This window comes from Heliconius melpomene, chromosome 1 (genome assembly GCF_056956725.1).
Source record: "Heliconius melpomene rosina isolate 202511_hmr_F chromosome 1, ASM5695672v1, whole genome shotgun sequence".
NCBI lineage: Eukaryota > Metazoa > Arthropoda > Insecta > Lepidoptera > Nymphalidae > Heliconius > Heliconius melpomene.
This window is the reverse complement of record NC_140389.1, coordinates 8,181,785-8,198,710: the sequence shown is the minus strand read 5'-3', so window position 1 is coordinate 8,198,710 and position 16,926 is coordinate 8,181,785. Positions and strand designations below refer to the sequence as shown.

Below are 16,926 nucleotides of genomic sequence, written 5' to 3'. Positions count from 1 at the left end.
AATAGATATTAAATTAATTACAGTTACACAAATCACTATTTATATACATGTATGTTTGGACGTAAATACACATATATATTTAAAATGTATTTTGTTATGTCTAGATGTATTAGTAATTCACAAGGTACACAAGGCCCTACTCCCAGCTTCTCATCCTGCTATGCGATGGGAACCCGCATGGTGAATCTATGGAATGGAAGTTAGTTTCTTCTCAATTAAGAAATCAGTTTCTGTCTTAGTGAATGAAAATTTATGCTATGATAAACAATGCATGACAAATAGCCGAAACTAAGCGGTGTATAACGTTGAAATTATTTTAGAGAAAATTACTAAGAGAGGAATTCTAAAATTTCCCATGGTAACGGAAATAATGAGATTTATAATTCATGCTAAAGAAGTAAGGGGTTTCAACTAGTATTTTATAAAATACTCATTTATAAAAAAAAAATCTTTCATTATGATATCAATAGTTTCTAAAAACTTATATTCACTATTTTTCGACCAAAATTGATGGTTCAGAATTCACTAATCCCTTTATCAAACTCCGTATAGTTATCTCGATCTTCAGATACTGTTTAGTATAAAAGGTTCTAGCACATATCATCAATGGTCCAGTAGGCAATATGAGGTACGTATATTTTGCCTTTAGTACCTATACAAATAAAGGCATTTTTCTTATGTATAAATAATAAATATTTTAATAGATTATATTCAATATTATATTCAATAATTACATACGCAAAACGAGAATCACGTATTTTAATAAATTTCAAACTTTATTCTAGATTAAATAATTTAATTGTGCTACCTCTTCTAATTGCTGTTTCTTTTGCAAATGAAGCAAAAGAATTAGAATGGTGGGAGACTACCGTCTTCTATCAGATTTACCCAAGATCTTTTATGGATAGTGATGGAGATGGAATCGGTGATTTGAAAGGTAATATAAAGATATTCTTAATTTATTTAAATTTTGCTATAAACTCAACTGCAAATCTATTTTTATTTGTTGATGTATCTTTTATACTTTTTCTGCGACAGGTCTTATTAAATTTTCTGAATAAGAGGCAAGATCGACCAATTTTACAATTGGCCTACTTGACCAACGAATTCCATATAAATTTAAACGAATACTTTAGCAAGATTAAAATCTTTAAATAAAACACGTTGCATCTTTGCTACGATTTATTCCTATTTATATGTATCTTTTGTAGGAATTACTTCTAAATTAGAATATTTGAAGGAATTGGGTGTTGGAGGAACATGGCTGTCACCTATGTTCCAATCACCTATGTATGACTTTGGATATGATATCGCTGACTTTTACAGTGTTCACGACGAGTATGGAACTATGGAAGATTTTGAAAACTTAATAGCTAAAGCTAATGAATTAGGTCAGTATCATGTCATATAAGTACATTCTTTTCATATTACAAAATATTTTAGAGGATATTAAATATAATGCTATTTTTATTTAAAGATATAAAAATTGTGCTCGATTTTGTACCCAACCACGGTAGCAATGAAAGTGTTTGGTTCGAAGAAGCATTAAAAGGCGACGAAAAATATTATGATTATTTTGTGTGGGAAGACCCAGTTGAAGATGAAAATGGAAATCTGCTTCCACCGAATAACTGGGTATTTTACTTATATTATAATAGTTTCATAAGATATTTAAGAGGTGTCTGATATAAATATTTCTCTTTTTTAGAATAGCGTTTTCAGAAAGAGTGCTTGGGAATATAGAGAAGAAGTTGGTAAATATTACTTACATCAATTCGTAATTGGACAACCAGACTTCAACTACCGCAATCCAGATGTGGTTGAGGAGATGAAGAACGTTTTACGGTTTTGGTTTGAAAAAGGAGTCGCTGGATTTCGTATAGATGCTATAAGTCACTTGTTTGAAGTAGACAAAAAAAATTTTGGCGGTAAATATCCAGATGAACCTAGAAATCCCAGTAATGACGATCCCGAAAGCTATGATTATGTAGATCATATATACACTAAAGACCAAGACGAGACTTATGATATGGTATATCAATGGAGAGAAATTTTCGATGAATATTCAGAGAAAGATGGTTTAAAAAGAGTAATGATGACCGAGGTGTATGCTAATCCCCAAGTAACTATGCGCTATTTTGGTGATGGTGAACGTGAGGGCTCTCATATGCCTTTTAATTTTGTACTTATTTCTGATGTCAACGGGGACTCATCAGCTGCGGAAATTAAATATGCTCTTGATAAATTTTTGACTTTTAAGCCAGTAGACAAACTCGCCAACTGGGTGGTGAGTAAAAGTACAAAATATATTTAAAATTACTTATAGAATCTTATACCATTCATGCAGTCGTAAAACAATGCTATTGTATTTTAAATGCTTTGTTTTAGGCTGGAAACCATGATAATAATCGAGTGGCTTCAAGATTTAGTCCGGAATTAGTTGATGGCTTGAATATGATTGTTCTCCTCCTCCCAGGCATTGCCGTTACGTACATGGTAAACATTAGTCCCTTGATCTATATTCTGTTTTGTGTTAATGTTCGAAATAAAATATTCGTATATTAATAATTTATTATTAGGGTGAAGAAATAGGGATGGTGGATGGTTTTGTTAGCTGGGAAGATACAGTCGACCCACAAGGGTGTAATACGGATGATCCTATCAATTATGCATCAGTTTCGCGAGATCCTGAACGAACTCCGTTTCAGTGGAGCTCTGAAAACAACGCTGGTAACATAAAATAAATTAATATTAATAGAAATATCTTAATTATATATTTTATATTTGGTACGTTCAATATTATTCAGAATGTGAGAATTAACGTTACTAATATTACTGTGATTAAATTAAAAACTATGTTTTTTTCTCATATTTAAAAAATATATAATTATTGCGTCTTAATATGTGATTATTTCATAAGGTCTTTAATTTATGCGTGACCAACGACTACTGTTAAGTGTTCGAAACATTCATCTGGTTAAATAGTTTCATTTAAAATATGTGTTTACTTTTTATTCGTTTAATTATATTTTCATACTTTTTACACCTGTGTCCACTCTTTTTTAAGACCTTGGTTGCCTATATGATATCGCTTTTAGTGATAAAACTGACATTGCAAACTTGTTTATTTTTTAAATTTATGTAATGAACTGTTACATTTTTTCTTATTTGTGCTATAAATTATTATTTATTTTATTATTTGTCTTTGTAGGATTCTCTAGTGGTGATAAAACTTGGCTACCAGTCGCTGAAGGTTACGAAACTTTGAATGTTGAGGTCCAGCGTGCGATTGAAAGATCACATCTAAATGTATACAAAACATTAGTTAAATTAAGAGCAGAGCCTGCTTTCAGACATGGAAGATATGAATCTGTTGCCTTTAACTCTGATGTATTGGCCATTAGGAGGTTTGTGTGGTGTTGAAATAAAGTTATTATAGTTTTTTGAATATTTGTGGCCAGTCATGGCGCAGGGGCACAAACGTGAGACTGTCAAAACTAATTTCCTGGCTCTGGTAACGATACACACCGCGGCGTTAAGTTCCGTCACTCAATGTATTACGAATTCAGAGGAAAGTTGAGAATAGAATTTTAGGTTTCCAGGTTCCCTATGCCTACCATGCTATGTGCGGGATACGAAGTGAAGCTAAAAAAACTATTCTAAATAGAACTATGTTACCATGGAGTCAAATAGTTATCTAATAGAAAATAAAAACAAGCAGGCAACATCTGTAATCTTTTTTAAGCCGATGAGATGCTTGTATCATGTCCAAATCATTTTGCTATTCATTTCGATACCAACACTTATCTTATTATCAAAACAAGTTAATCTGTTCCTGGAGATATTTCTAAATATATCACTTGTCAGATTATATTGAAATGTCAGCGAGAAGACAACATTAAGTGTTTCTCGTAGGTTTTTCAATATGGATTATAAAGGCTTTAATAAAAATAGTTTTGTTTACGTTTATTAATGTAATTAATGCAAGATTTGTTTTATATTAATATAACAGAGTTTTGGTAGACAAAACGCGGGGTAAAGTTCCACCTCTCCAAATGTCTTCAAAATTGGGTGGAAATGGGGACCGGAGTGTTTTAACATTAGGCTGCTTATTAACTAGTGCAATTTAAAAATATTTTCTAAATATTCAGAAAGAAATATAGAAATTAATAATAATATTTTTTTGGAGATCTGCACGAATGTTAACTTTATACATGTAAATATTAATTTCTTTACAGGTGGCATGAAGGTGAAATTTACGTAGTCCTCGTTAACTTCAGAGATGAACCCTACAATATCGATCTGAGCTATTTCGAAAACGTATCGGGAGACTTGGAAATTATTGTTCCCAGTATTCAATCGCCAAAAAATGCTGGGTATGTAAATAATGTATATAAAATATCTTTGCATATATATACTATAGGTACTTCTCTATTTTAGATTTTCGGTTTTCATTTATAAGGTTACATTTTTTATTTATTAAAATACTATAAATGTAGAGCTCTATAAATTCTCTTAGTGGAAATTTCAGAACTTATAGCGGTTAACAATATTTCTTGCAAAACAAACACTACATAACGGAGTGTCGTGACACTAGTTCCTTTCTACCTATCCTACAATAGTCGTAAACGCACAACCAACGATTTCAATAAAATTTGTTTCATTTTCATCCACAATGGCGTTTATACCAAACATTTATTCTAGATAATATATTATGATTTATTTCAATACAATTACAAGTGTACTACAATAACCTATTTACTAAGGTTATTAAGTTATTTTCCTCAGGTAAGTTAAATCATTAAATCATCCCATTTTGTATGCATAGACCATGTTACAATGCAGGTAACGAAGTTTCCGGATTTTGCAAAGTGAGCGTTTGTGCATGTATTTTACTTAAAATAAAGAAAAATTTGCTTCATTTTCTAGTGTCTAGTATATTTAAATTACAATTATATTCTATAATGTAGATAATATTAATATTATCTTAGTGTATTATGGACTGATTTTTTAAATATAGTTTACAAAATTATAACCCGACCGACAAGGGGTTTATTATTTGAAATAAAATAGTTAAAATCGCAGTGCGACAATCTCTGACTATAACGCGATATCTTCTGAATATAAAGAAAACTAAATTTTTTTTTAGTTATTATTGTAGTAATAGAAATAAAATATTATCTTAGATAGCCACGTATTAATCTAAAAATAGGCGTCCACATCATCCTTCGTGTAAATCCTTTCTTATGAAAAATGTATCTATTTTCAGAATATTTATTATTCTACAATACAATATATATATATTTTTGTGCTTTGTAAAATAATCCATCCTTATTAAATATATACATATATATTTAAAATGTACGTTTAAATTATGATATTTATTTATACATTTATATACAATAGAATTTTTTTTATACCACTCTTTAGTTAAAAATAACAAATTGATAGAACGACCCTATCACAAGGCGTTGTGCTCCGCCACCTACCAAATATTTGTAAGGTGGCAATCTCATCAATCAATCAAGGTCTAGACTGTAAAAAATTAGAAACTAAAGTGTCCTAAAATTTAGTACCCTCTGCCTACGTTTAAGCTAAAAAAAGTAAATCGCCAAATGATTTCGAGTTTGTCTTTTTTCCCTTCTGTGCAATTGTAAACAATTTATTATTTAACTTACATAATAATGATAATATTTTTTGGTTACAGAGATTTACTTGAAGCAAACAATGTAGAAGTTCTAGGAAGCGAATCACTTGTTCTTAAAGTAGTCCAATGAAGAAAATATGCTAAATAAAGGCCTTAATAATTAAAACTAAAAAAATATTAATTATTATAATAAACAAAAATATTAAATAAATGCAAAAATATATATATAACTGTAAATAAACATTTTGTGAATACATATTTTTCCTTTTCCCTCAATAACGTTACATACCTATGTCTGAAAATGAAAAAGAATTTCTGTATAATATTATATCAAAGAGACCGTCACAGAGGCTGTCGTGATGTAGCGTCTAACTGTAAACCCGACCATTGTGGATTCGATTCCCACTCATGAAACTTATTTTCACATTCTCTCTGTGACAACAAGACAAATCACGGCGTTAAGCTCCGCTGACAAACAGTAATTCTAAAAGCGTGAAGCTAATATATCAAAACATAATAACCACGATATTAAATATACAATAATTTAACATACCATCAGTATGCGTGTGTGGAACTGAATAATTTAACATATTAAATGGAGTATTAATGTATGACAAGTGTACATATATAGCTAATTTGCAAATATATCCATTTGGCCGTAAATAATAACAGTTATTAAAATGATGGAACGGTTCATTTGTTCTGATATTCATTTTGGCAGAGATTCAAAGAGTTAAGTGAGTTTATGCTAGTTTTTTTGATAGCGACATTAATAAGTTGTCACAAATGTATATTAATTTTGCGTAGCTTGATTAGAACATATGGCTTAGTGGTCAGCACTCGGACGGTTTCCAAGAGACGTGGGTTTATATCCCGCTGCGTTAAAAATATATATTTTGTTTCCTAAAAAAAGATTTTTCAATCCTAAGTGTGATATATAACACTCTTAAAATATGAATACTAGACGAAACGAAACGAGTCTATACTCACCAATAATATTAATCTATATCATCAATCAAATATGAAAATTTATTTCTAAATACCAGGCTTATATTGCAAAATTTTGATATTCTACTTTAGGAAGAGATAAAACTAGAGGAAACTAGAAAATAAAATGTTTTAATATTTTGTTATGTTGTTTACGAAAACATTATAAACAATAAAATAAAGAGACCATTTGTGGCGCAGGGGCACAACCGTGTGGTTGTAAACGCGAATGGTTCTGGATTCGATTCTCACTAGAGGAAATTAAATTGAGTTCCACCACTCAAGATGCAATGCCTCCAGAATCCCGTGAAAAAGTCTAATGGCTTAACATTAGGTTACCTCTGCCTACGTATATACTTAGGCAGAGGGAACCTGTTAAGATAAACAAAATCCAAATCCACCTTAGCTTGTATTAAATGCTCCCTAACAAGAGCTTACCTTAATGAATAATGCAGAAGCGACATAGAAAAGGATTAAATTTGAATTTGAAGGCAGCCTCCATCCATATTTCTGGGTCATATTTTATTTAATATACTCGTCGTACCTGAATTTACACTAAGGATGTTATGATTTACACGGCTCACTCGAGGTGTCTAATAGAATTATATTATTATATGTGTTTGCTTTATTTTAATCGAAATTAATATTAATTTTATATATTAATATTAATTTTAATTTTATATTATTTGGTTTTTTAGTGATTTGAAAATAGTCCTGAAGTGTTACTATTATATGTATGTAAAGTTAACAATTATTAAAAATTTCGAGTTAAATTAGAAATTAGGTAAGATAGAAAGAAAAACATATTTTTTCTTCTACTATCCGAAAGTAACGTGGTCATCTAGTAGTAAGACAGTTCGTTCCCATTAAAACATTTCCTTTCCTTGTTTTCCACTGAATTCTTACGCTATTGCATTTTGTGTGGCAAGATTCAACACCGCGCTTTGCCTCGTTACCAGAGTAAATAATTAAATATTTTATTCCCTTGAAAGGTAATCGGACTTACAACCGTTGCCTTGCACGCCACTGTAAGCGTAATGGTGAAACTCAAGAACGAAGAACACTATGTTTAATCTACCCTGCTATGCAGAGAAAAAATAGGTTATAGTGGCGTAGAAGCTTAAGAGTGCAATTGATTGTCCAATTGGACAATGAAATATTTAATATTTTAATTGCGTTGAATTTCGCAAGACGCAATGCCTTCAAAATTTGGCAGAAAGTGGGGAACTAAAGTGGGAGCGGAGTATCTCAACACTTGCTTTCACCCTGCTTTGGGCGCGATATAGCGTAAAACTAAAAATAAAGTATTACTTTCGACAAAACATAAAGATTTGAACGTAGCGAGATTTGAACCTGCGTCTCTTGGAAACCATCCAAGCGCATCTAACCAACTAAGCTATACGTTCTCATCGAGCTGCGTCGAAAGTTCGTTACATCTAATTTTTATTGCGTAACCTTTGCCATAATGTAAAAATCTAACATAATTTTCACACCAAGTGGTGTTCCTTAGTCTATAACCAATATAAAGTAAAAAATCCTTAGTAAATGTTTTAGAAATAAATTTCCACATAAGGCAATTCATGTCAATTAGTACTGCCATACAAGTTGACGATCAACAGGCGACAGCCACTCGTACTACGTGTGAACGTGCGTTCGCTGGCTAAATATTATTTTGTAAGCTTTTTAGCTTTAACTTTGTATGTGGAATATGTAAAGCTATTTCCTTTTAGAGGCATTAAATAGTTGGTAATATTCAACGAAATTATTTTTATTTAGATTTGTATTTCACTTCGATATAAAAGTGGATTTAAATAATGTGTTATATTTCTATTATATAAGCTTTCCGAGCCTAATTAATACGGTGCGGCGTTGAGTTCCGCCACCTCACTGATAAGTACCATTCTCTCTATGTCCATTTAAAACTAAAAAAAAATCACTTTAGTTTTACATAGATAATCATTAAAGATAATGATCTTCACGTTTTATATTCATAGCAATGAATAAATAAAGCTGAAATGCTCCCAGGGCGCACATGAACCCGTGCATTTTAGTGCAGGTGCATTATAAATAATATGAATTGTCTAAAGAATAAGAAATTGGCATGCATAAATATTTTGTCTGCTGCTGTTTTCAACGTATTTTATTTTATGTTATGAAAGATAAAATATTGTTTTTGTTCAAGACCAAATAATAATTTTAAAATAATAGTTATTTTTCTTAATTTAAATAATTAACTTTATTATACATTATAATTAACAAATTTTAAGTAGCAACATTTTATTTGTAAGTTGTTAATAATCTGTCAACTATTGACGTTTATGTTTGTCATTCTCTTGTGAATCTGTTATTAAAAGGCTGCGCAGCCTTTGATCACCATTGCGAGTGAATTATTTTTCCATCCTTCTGAATCCTATTTATCCATGGTCCATGTCGAGCCGGATGTTGAGGACACCGTCTGGGATTAACGAAAATCAATTAAATCAAAGGATTTCAAGAATTTAAGGAAATATTTTTCAACGTGTGCAGAGGTTATGTAAGCACGCGAGATATCACATCACGATCTGAAGTATTCATGATTCAAATCGTCCGGGATGTTGAGAGCACTCTCTGAAATAGAAGAAATAAGGAAAATCTATTAAATTAAAGGATTTCAAGAATATTTAAGGAAATATTTGTCAACGTGTGCAGAGGTCAAGTAAGGTCACGGGGAATCGTATCACGATTTGAAGAAGTATTCTTTAGATATTTATTATTAAGTGTTTCTCTTAATACAACCCATCACTCGCAAGGTATTTAATTAAATTTAATGCTGTGTCAGGTTAGTAAAATTAAATAGTTAATTTTACACGTGTCATAAACACGAATTTATTCATGTAACTAGGTAATTGGTGAAGTTTAGTCATTTTTGAGTAAGATTTGAGAAATATATTATAAATACTGTAATTTTTATAAATTTAATATACTCAAGTCTATTAATATTCACTCAAGTAAGACATTAATTCATTAATACAATGTACTGGTCACATTAGTTCATTGAACTTTCATTCTTTGGTTTAACAGCATTCATTAACAAACATTGTTATTTTTAATTTAATTAACAAAGTCAGATCATTAAAATACTAGTCAAAGGTTTATAATTTGTACTCACATGTTTTTCTATGTCCTTTTTCTATTTGTTCAGGTAGGAATTGTATTAATTTAAGGTTTACTGTAAACAATTCCAGGTGATAACGCTTATCTCCCATAATGCCTGAAGAGAAGGAATTCATTAAGAGACGCGGAAGCTATAAGGGTCGACTGACACTGTTTGTCAGTTATATTAATTCTTTGGATCCTGCTTCGTTGACGGCTTCCGATATCAGTGAGTTACAATTAAGACTAGGTAAGATCGAAACTGTTTATAATCAGTTTGATGAGGTTCAAACGAACTTAGAATGTTTAGATGTGCTAGATATACAGTTGCAAGAACGCATGTCATTTGAATCTCAATATTTCACCTGCGTTGTTAAAGCACAACAATTAATAGAAAATTTTCAACGAGATGATGTTAGGTGTAAATTAATCAATGAAGCGTCTCATATAAGTAATCATAAGCTGGTCAAGTTACCTACTATTCAATTGCCAAAATTTAGTGGTTCCTATAGCAATTGGCTCGAGTTTCGAGATACATTTACCAGTCTCATTCATTTAAATAGCGAAATTGATGATATAAACAAGTTTCATTACTTGCGTGCTTCGTTAGAAGGGACTGCTGCAGTTGTCATCCAGTCAATTGAATTTTCAGCGAAGAATTACATTACTACATGGACTCTTTTGTGTGAGCGGTTTGATAATAAGCGATTATTAGTTCAGCACCACATCTCAGCTTTATTTCATATTGAGGTAATAAACAAACAGTCCTCCTTTATTTTTAAAAGTGTAATTGATCAGATAAATAAAAATATTTGTGCGTTAAGCTCCCTTGGGGAGCCCACGGAACACTGGGATACACTGTTGATTTATATTATCACTCAAAAATTAGATGCGAAAGCATTCCGTGACTGGGAGGAGTTCAAAGGTCGCTTAGATAAGGATCAACCAATTAAATTAGAATCACTTCTTGAATTCATTCGTAATCGCGCTGACTTATTAGAGACACTGGAATCCCACCATATTAAATCGTCAGGTAATAATAATAATAATAACAACAGTAACTTATTAAAACCTTCAAGGTATAAAGCTATGATTTCATACCACAAGGGTGAGACTATACCTTCTCCATCTTCTTTATCTTCTCCATCTAAAACACTGTGCCCTAAGTGTAACGGTGAACATAACTTGTCTAATTGTTCTGAGTTTCTTTCATTGAGCATTGACGCGAGATTACAAATTTTATCTACTTTTAAAATATGTTATAATTGTTTTAAAAAAGGACATTACGCGAATCAATGTAAAAAGTCAGGGTGTAAATTGTGTAAACGTAAACACCACACTCTTATTCATTTGTTTGGTTATAAAACAAAACAGAAAGGTAACCGACAGGTTAGCGTCGATGGCGCACGCACATCTAACGAACCTTCTAGGTCAGGCTCCGAAAACGGTATTGTCTTATCAACGAGCGTTACGTCACCGCTCCCGTGCGCTCAGCATGAAGTATTGCTGTCTACTGCACTTATTAAAATATATGATAAGAATGATCGTGAAATTATTGCTCGCGTTATTCTCGACAGTGGTAGCACTTCATGTATAATGACGGAACGTTTATATAGTAAGTTGAATACACATATAACTGAAATTGATAAATCCTTAATGGGCGTTAACAGCGTACTGTCACAGGTAAATAAAATGTGCACAGTTTCAATAAAATCATTGGATAATAAATATACTACTAGCTTGCAATGTTTTATTTTACCATCTATTACAAGTAACGTGCCATCTCAGCAATTAGATTTATCGCAGTTTAAATTCCCATCCAATATTTGCTTAGCGGACCCGAACTTTCATTCACCTGCCGGGATTGATATGATATTAGGTGCTGATGTATTCTGGGACCTATTAGGATCTCAGCGCATAAGATTAGGTCAAGGTCGATGTACCCTTACGTTATGTGAAACTAAGCTTGGATGGTTAGTATGTGGTTCAGTCTCATCTAATCAGTTGTCAAATGTAAAATGCAATTTAATTAACATTGATGAGTCACTTCAACTGAACACATTAAATAATAATGTAAAAGATTTAAAGACAGGAGGATCAATTATGTTGGCCAGTCACGGTGAACTCTGATAAAATTCTACCTGAATTACGACCAGAAATTTCATTATTCACTACTTCCACGTGTGAAATGTCTTCCAGTAATAATCAATTCATAGATTTTAATCGTTTTTCGAATATGTCTAGATTAATACGTGCTACTGCGTACGCCTTGAGATTTATTAAATTATGTAAAAAGAATAAAATTAGTCATAATTATTTAAGTAAAACGGATTTTGAAAACGAACGGCAAGACGCTTTAAATTTACTATTAAGAGTCTCACAACAGGAATCATTTCCAGAGTATTCGTTGCTATTGAACCACCAGCCTTTGTTAAAAAAGAGCCCATTACTCAAATTTAATATTTTTCTTGATAAAAATAACATTATGCGTGTTGGTGGTCGCTTGGGTAACTCAGAGTACCCTTATGATAAAAAGTTTCCTATATTAATACAGTCCACACATCAATTCACTAAGTTACTTGTCAATCACGAACATCAGCGACTTAAACACGCAGGGCCTCAGCAGTTACTTGCCTCAATTAGAGAACAATATTGGCCAATCGGTGGCCGTAATCTCGTCAAAGCTTGCTATTGGAAATGCGTAAGGTGCAGTCGTATGAAGGGTCAAGTTATTTCACCTATCATGGGTAATTTACCCAAAAATCGCGTATTATCCAATAGTTTTCCTTTTCAATCTGTAGGCGTTGATTATGCCGGTCCAATTTATGCTGCTAGCCGTCAAGGTCGTGGATGCAGATTGGTAAAAGTATACATTGTACTTTTTGTTTGTTTTTCAACTAAAGCCGTTCATATTGAGCTAGTAGGCGATTTGACCAGCAATAATTATTTATTAGCGTTGAGGAGGTTCATTGCACGAAGGGGAAAACCCTTAAATATTTACTCGGATAATGGGACTTCATTTGTTGGTGCTTACAACGAATTATCAAAATTTTTAAAGCATAATTGTAATTCGCTGTCATCGGCTGCCGCCAATGACCAAATTGAATTTCATTTTATACCGGCATATTCGCCGCATTTCGGAGGCTTATGGGAGGCAGGTGTAAAATCAACCAAATTTCATCTTCAGCGAGTGTTGGGAAATTGTAATTTGACATTTGAGGAACTTTACACAGTTTTAGTTCAAATTGAGGCGATCCTCAACTCCCGACCGCTTACACCTCTATCGCCAGAACCCGAAGACTTCATGCCTCTTACTCCAGGACATTTTATCATCGGACGACCACTGATGTCTTTACCGACTCCTGATCACAGCAACTCTCCTTACAATCACTTAACTCGATTCCAGCGGATCGAACAGTTACGACGGCATTTCTGGTCCAGGTGGAGCAAGGAATATATCTCGGAGCTCCAACAAAGAATAAAATGGCGTACCTGTAAAGATGGCTTGCTTATGAATTCCCTTGTTCTTCTCAAAGAGGACAATCTACCACCATTAAAGTGGAGACTGGGTCGAGTGGTTGCTGTATTCCCTGGTAGTGATGGAGTTAACAGAGTGGCCGATATTAAAACTTCAACAGGAGTGGTCCGAAGGTCTTTCAGTAAAATATGTCCACTTCCAGTAGCCAACGAGTCGTGTTGAAAGGCCAGCTTTCAACGGCCGGGGGCATGTTCAAGACCAAATAATAATTTTAAAATAATAGTTATTTTTCTTAATTTAAATAATTAACTTTATTATACATTATAATTAACAAATTTTAAGTAGCAACATTTTATTTGTAAGTTGTTAATAATCTGTCAACTATTGACGTTTATGTTTGTCATTCTCTTGTGAATCTGTTATTAAAAAGGCTGCGAAGCCTTTGATCACCCTTGCGAGTGAATTATTTTCCATCCTTCTGAATCCTATTTATCCAGTTTTACTCGTGTAAGTTTTTGACAAAAGAAATTTCAGGATCCTTAAACATATCAAGCTTTTTTTTTCAGCTTCACGCTTTACTCCGCTTATAGCAAGAAAAGTAGAGAGAACATTGTATTAAGACACTGCCCCCTTTGTATGCCGCCCGAATTTAAAACATTACGAGATGAATGGCGGAATTTAACGCCGCCCTTTGAACGTGTATCCAATAAATTATAGTTAGGGTGTGCGTTGTAAAAAGTTTCTACCTACATATTAAAGAGGCACGTATAATCTGGGCCCATCGTGGCACTGGGGCGCAGAGGTGTGACTGCAAATGCGACATGTAGTGGGGTTTGATTCTCACTTGAGGAATATGAAATATTTAATATTTTCTTTTTTTCGCTCTGGGATCGAGGAAAACGCGGCGGTGAGTTCAGCCACGGAAGGTGAGTCAAGACAATCTGTTCCTATCAATGTCTTAATAGAAACAGAGTGTCTCAACACTAGGTTCCCAGGTTCTCTATAACTTCTTTGCTATGTACGGGAAATAGCGTGACATTGAAAAAAAATATACAGTAATACTCAACTATCAGGTTGTTATCAAATGTACCGGTTATTTATATTATATTTCTTGTTCTCTGACTAATCATATAGAAATTATAAATTGATCCGTCGCTACGCGTTGACAAGGCTGACACATGCCGCGGATTCTTGTCACCTCTATTAATTTTATCGATGCTTGTATCGTTTCAAACTTAGTCAATTTAAAACTGGATAATACATTTATTTTTCATTTATTTTCATTTATCTCATACCTCGGACACGTAGGCAATTTTTTGCCTTGATGCTAGAGCGAAGAAATAAAAATATTAATAAATAATAATTCATTCCAACGAGTGCAATCGAACCCACTACCATCGCATTACAGTCACACCTATGCGCGCCTGTGGCACGATGGGCCCAGATTATACATAATGTAATTATATCTTTAGCTATGTTTAAGTAATAAAAAATATTATTTCGTTTTAGCTTAATGTTTCACTGTTTACTGTTACACTGTTATGTGTTCTCCAGATTCGATATATGTTTTTGTCTTACCAGAGTAGAGTAAAGAAAATGAAATAAAATAAATATAATAATCACTATCCCCTAAATGGGGATCGAACCCATGATTGTCGTGCTTACAATCAGACTGGGTTTACCATTCCCCTGACGATCGATAAGTAGTTAGTCTCAAGACGACTCTTGATGCTTACTTATCATCGGATATCGAACCCGTGAACTTCTACATACCAATTCTATTCCACATATGACTTCAAGTTACGCAATATTTTTATAATATAATTAATTAATACACCGTAAGCTTATATGAATTATATTAATTTAATACCCTTTTTGTGGCAATTAAAACGTTGAATGCTGTCACATAATGTTTTTCGTTTCGACCTTAACAAGTGGTTACCAATCAAATCTATTTCTAGCGCGATTATTTACGTTCCCGCTCGTGTGTTTGTTATTGCATATGCCTCATTAGACTTAACTAGTTAAAACATATCGATTTACTTGTTCCTTTTAATTATTTAATTAATTATTTATTCAATTTTTTTTTATATTTTACAATTTGTAGACTGTATACAAATAACCTATGGGTTAATAGTTATAATAAAGTTGTAACTTATCACATTATGATTTTTACAATTTTTATGTATTTATCAGTTTGTCTGTGCGTCTGTGCATTTGTGCATTCTAATCTCAGAAACGGCTTAACTAATTTAAATGCAGTTTTTATTATTGTATTTTGCAAACTTCCTTTAACTTATATTTAAAACTTTATCGTTACTGAGTGACTGACAAATAACGCACAAAAAAAAACTACTGGACTTTGAAAGCTAAAATTTAACATGTATATAAGTTAGGGGGTGTAAAGGCGCACGTACGTCAAACTATAATATAAGCTACAATTGTATGTATCTACAAATTTTGTATAATTTGACTATAATATAACAGGAAGCTTAAGCGAGGGGTGTTTGTATTTTTTTGTTGGCGGTTTCTTAATATTTTTTATAGTAAAATAAACACTTTATTTATTTAGGCATATCTAATTATAACAAATATTTCGATGACACTGTCAATTTAACTCTAAATCATCATTTGAGAAGATTTTTCTTGAAATTAAATTCCTAAGAGAGCGTATGAGGGTAGGAAGCAGTAAATTTTTATATACAATAGTCCACGTGAGCGTAGACGCTACGTAAAACACATTTATAATGTGGCAGCTTGAACATAAAATTCGATAGGAGAAATAATGTTATTGTCGTTGCTTTTTCCTTTATATTTCATTATTTTTTTATTAGAGGCCGTCGTGGTTCAGCGGCTGTAACGCGACGATTGTGGGTTCGATCCCCACGTCAGGAAGTGAAATATTTATTTACGTTTATATTTCCATTTCTTCGCTCTGGTGCCAAGACAAAGCGCTGCGTTGAGTTCTGCCACTCAACACGCGATGCCTCAAGAATTCGGCAGAAAGTGGGGAACGGAGTGTCTTAACACTAGGTTCCCTCCTGCTAACCCTGCTGTGTGCGGGATATAACGTGAAGCTGATATTAATCTATATATATAAAGGGACTTGTCCTCACTGACTGAGGTAAGACGCGCGCACAGCCGTAACCACTGATGGTAGAAACGTAAAATTTGGACAGATGTTTACTTTCGTAATCTGGACATCCACTAAGAAGGGATTTTGAAAAATTTTAATCCTAAAGGGGCGAAATAGGGATTGAAAGTTTGTATGGGAAAAAAATTAAATCGGCACCGATTTTTATAAAATTTGAAATTTAGACTCTTAAAAATATTTCATTGAAAACATGTTTCGTGGTTTATTAGAATTCACCCCTAATTAAGTAAGCGAAGCTGCGCGCGTCCGCTAGTATTACATATCACTAAACTACACTAAAGTCATTGACAGAGCTTTCTATTTCGTCAGTCCTAAAGTCCCTTGAGATCATAGAAGTTAAAGTCAACTCCAGTAATATTACTTACTTTAGACTAGTATTATATACCGCTACACACTAGTTATAGTTTCATATTGTTTTAAACCAATATATGTTACAATTATATGTAATTAGTAAGAGACGATTAAGTTTGTACAGATTTTAAATGCTTTTATCGTTAATGTTTTTTTATAAAGTTTTATAAAGTACAT

The 16,926-nt window shown here is 32.6% G+C and overlaps 3 protein-coding genes across 16 annotated transcripts in view; 2 read left to right on the top strand and 1 right to left on the bottom strand.

Moving 5' to 3' along the window:
• Positions 1 to 16,926, bottom strand: part of Pde1c (Phosphodiesterase 1c) — a 271,568-nt gene that overhangs the window by 92,769 nt on the left and 161,873 nt on the right. The window lies entirely within an intron of this gene.
• On the top strand, positions 790 to 5,835 carry LOC146541176 (maltase A1-like). Its single transcript, XM_085205629.1, has 9 exons — positions 790 to 937; positions 1,212 to 1,391; positions 1,478 to 1,635; positions 1,709 to 2,287; positions 2,389 to 2,496; positions 2,580 to 2,730; positions 3,212 to 3,407; positions 4,239 to 4,376; positions 5,708 to 5,835. The coding sequence occupies exons 1-9, from the start codon at positions 901 to 903 to the stop codon at positions 5,775 to 5,777; spliced, it is 1,617 nt and encodes a 538-aa protein (XP_085061755.1). The 5' UTR covers positions 790 to 900; the 3' UTR covers positions 5,778 to 5,835.
• Positions 12,119 to 13,735, top strand: LOC146541175 (uncharacterized). Its single transcript, XM_085186872.1, has one exon. It carries the CDS (start codon positions 12,252 to 12,254, stop codon positions 13,464 to 13,466), a length of 1,215 nt encoding a protein of 404 aa, XP_085042998.1. The 5' UTR covers positions 12,119 to 12,251; the 3' UTR covers positions 13,467 to 13,735.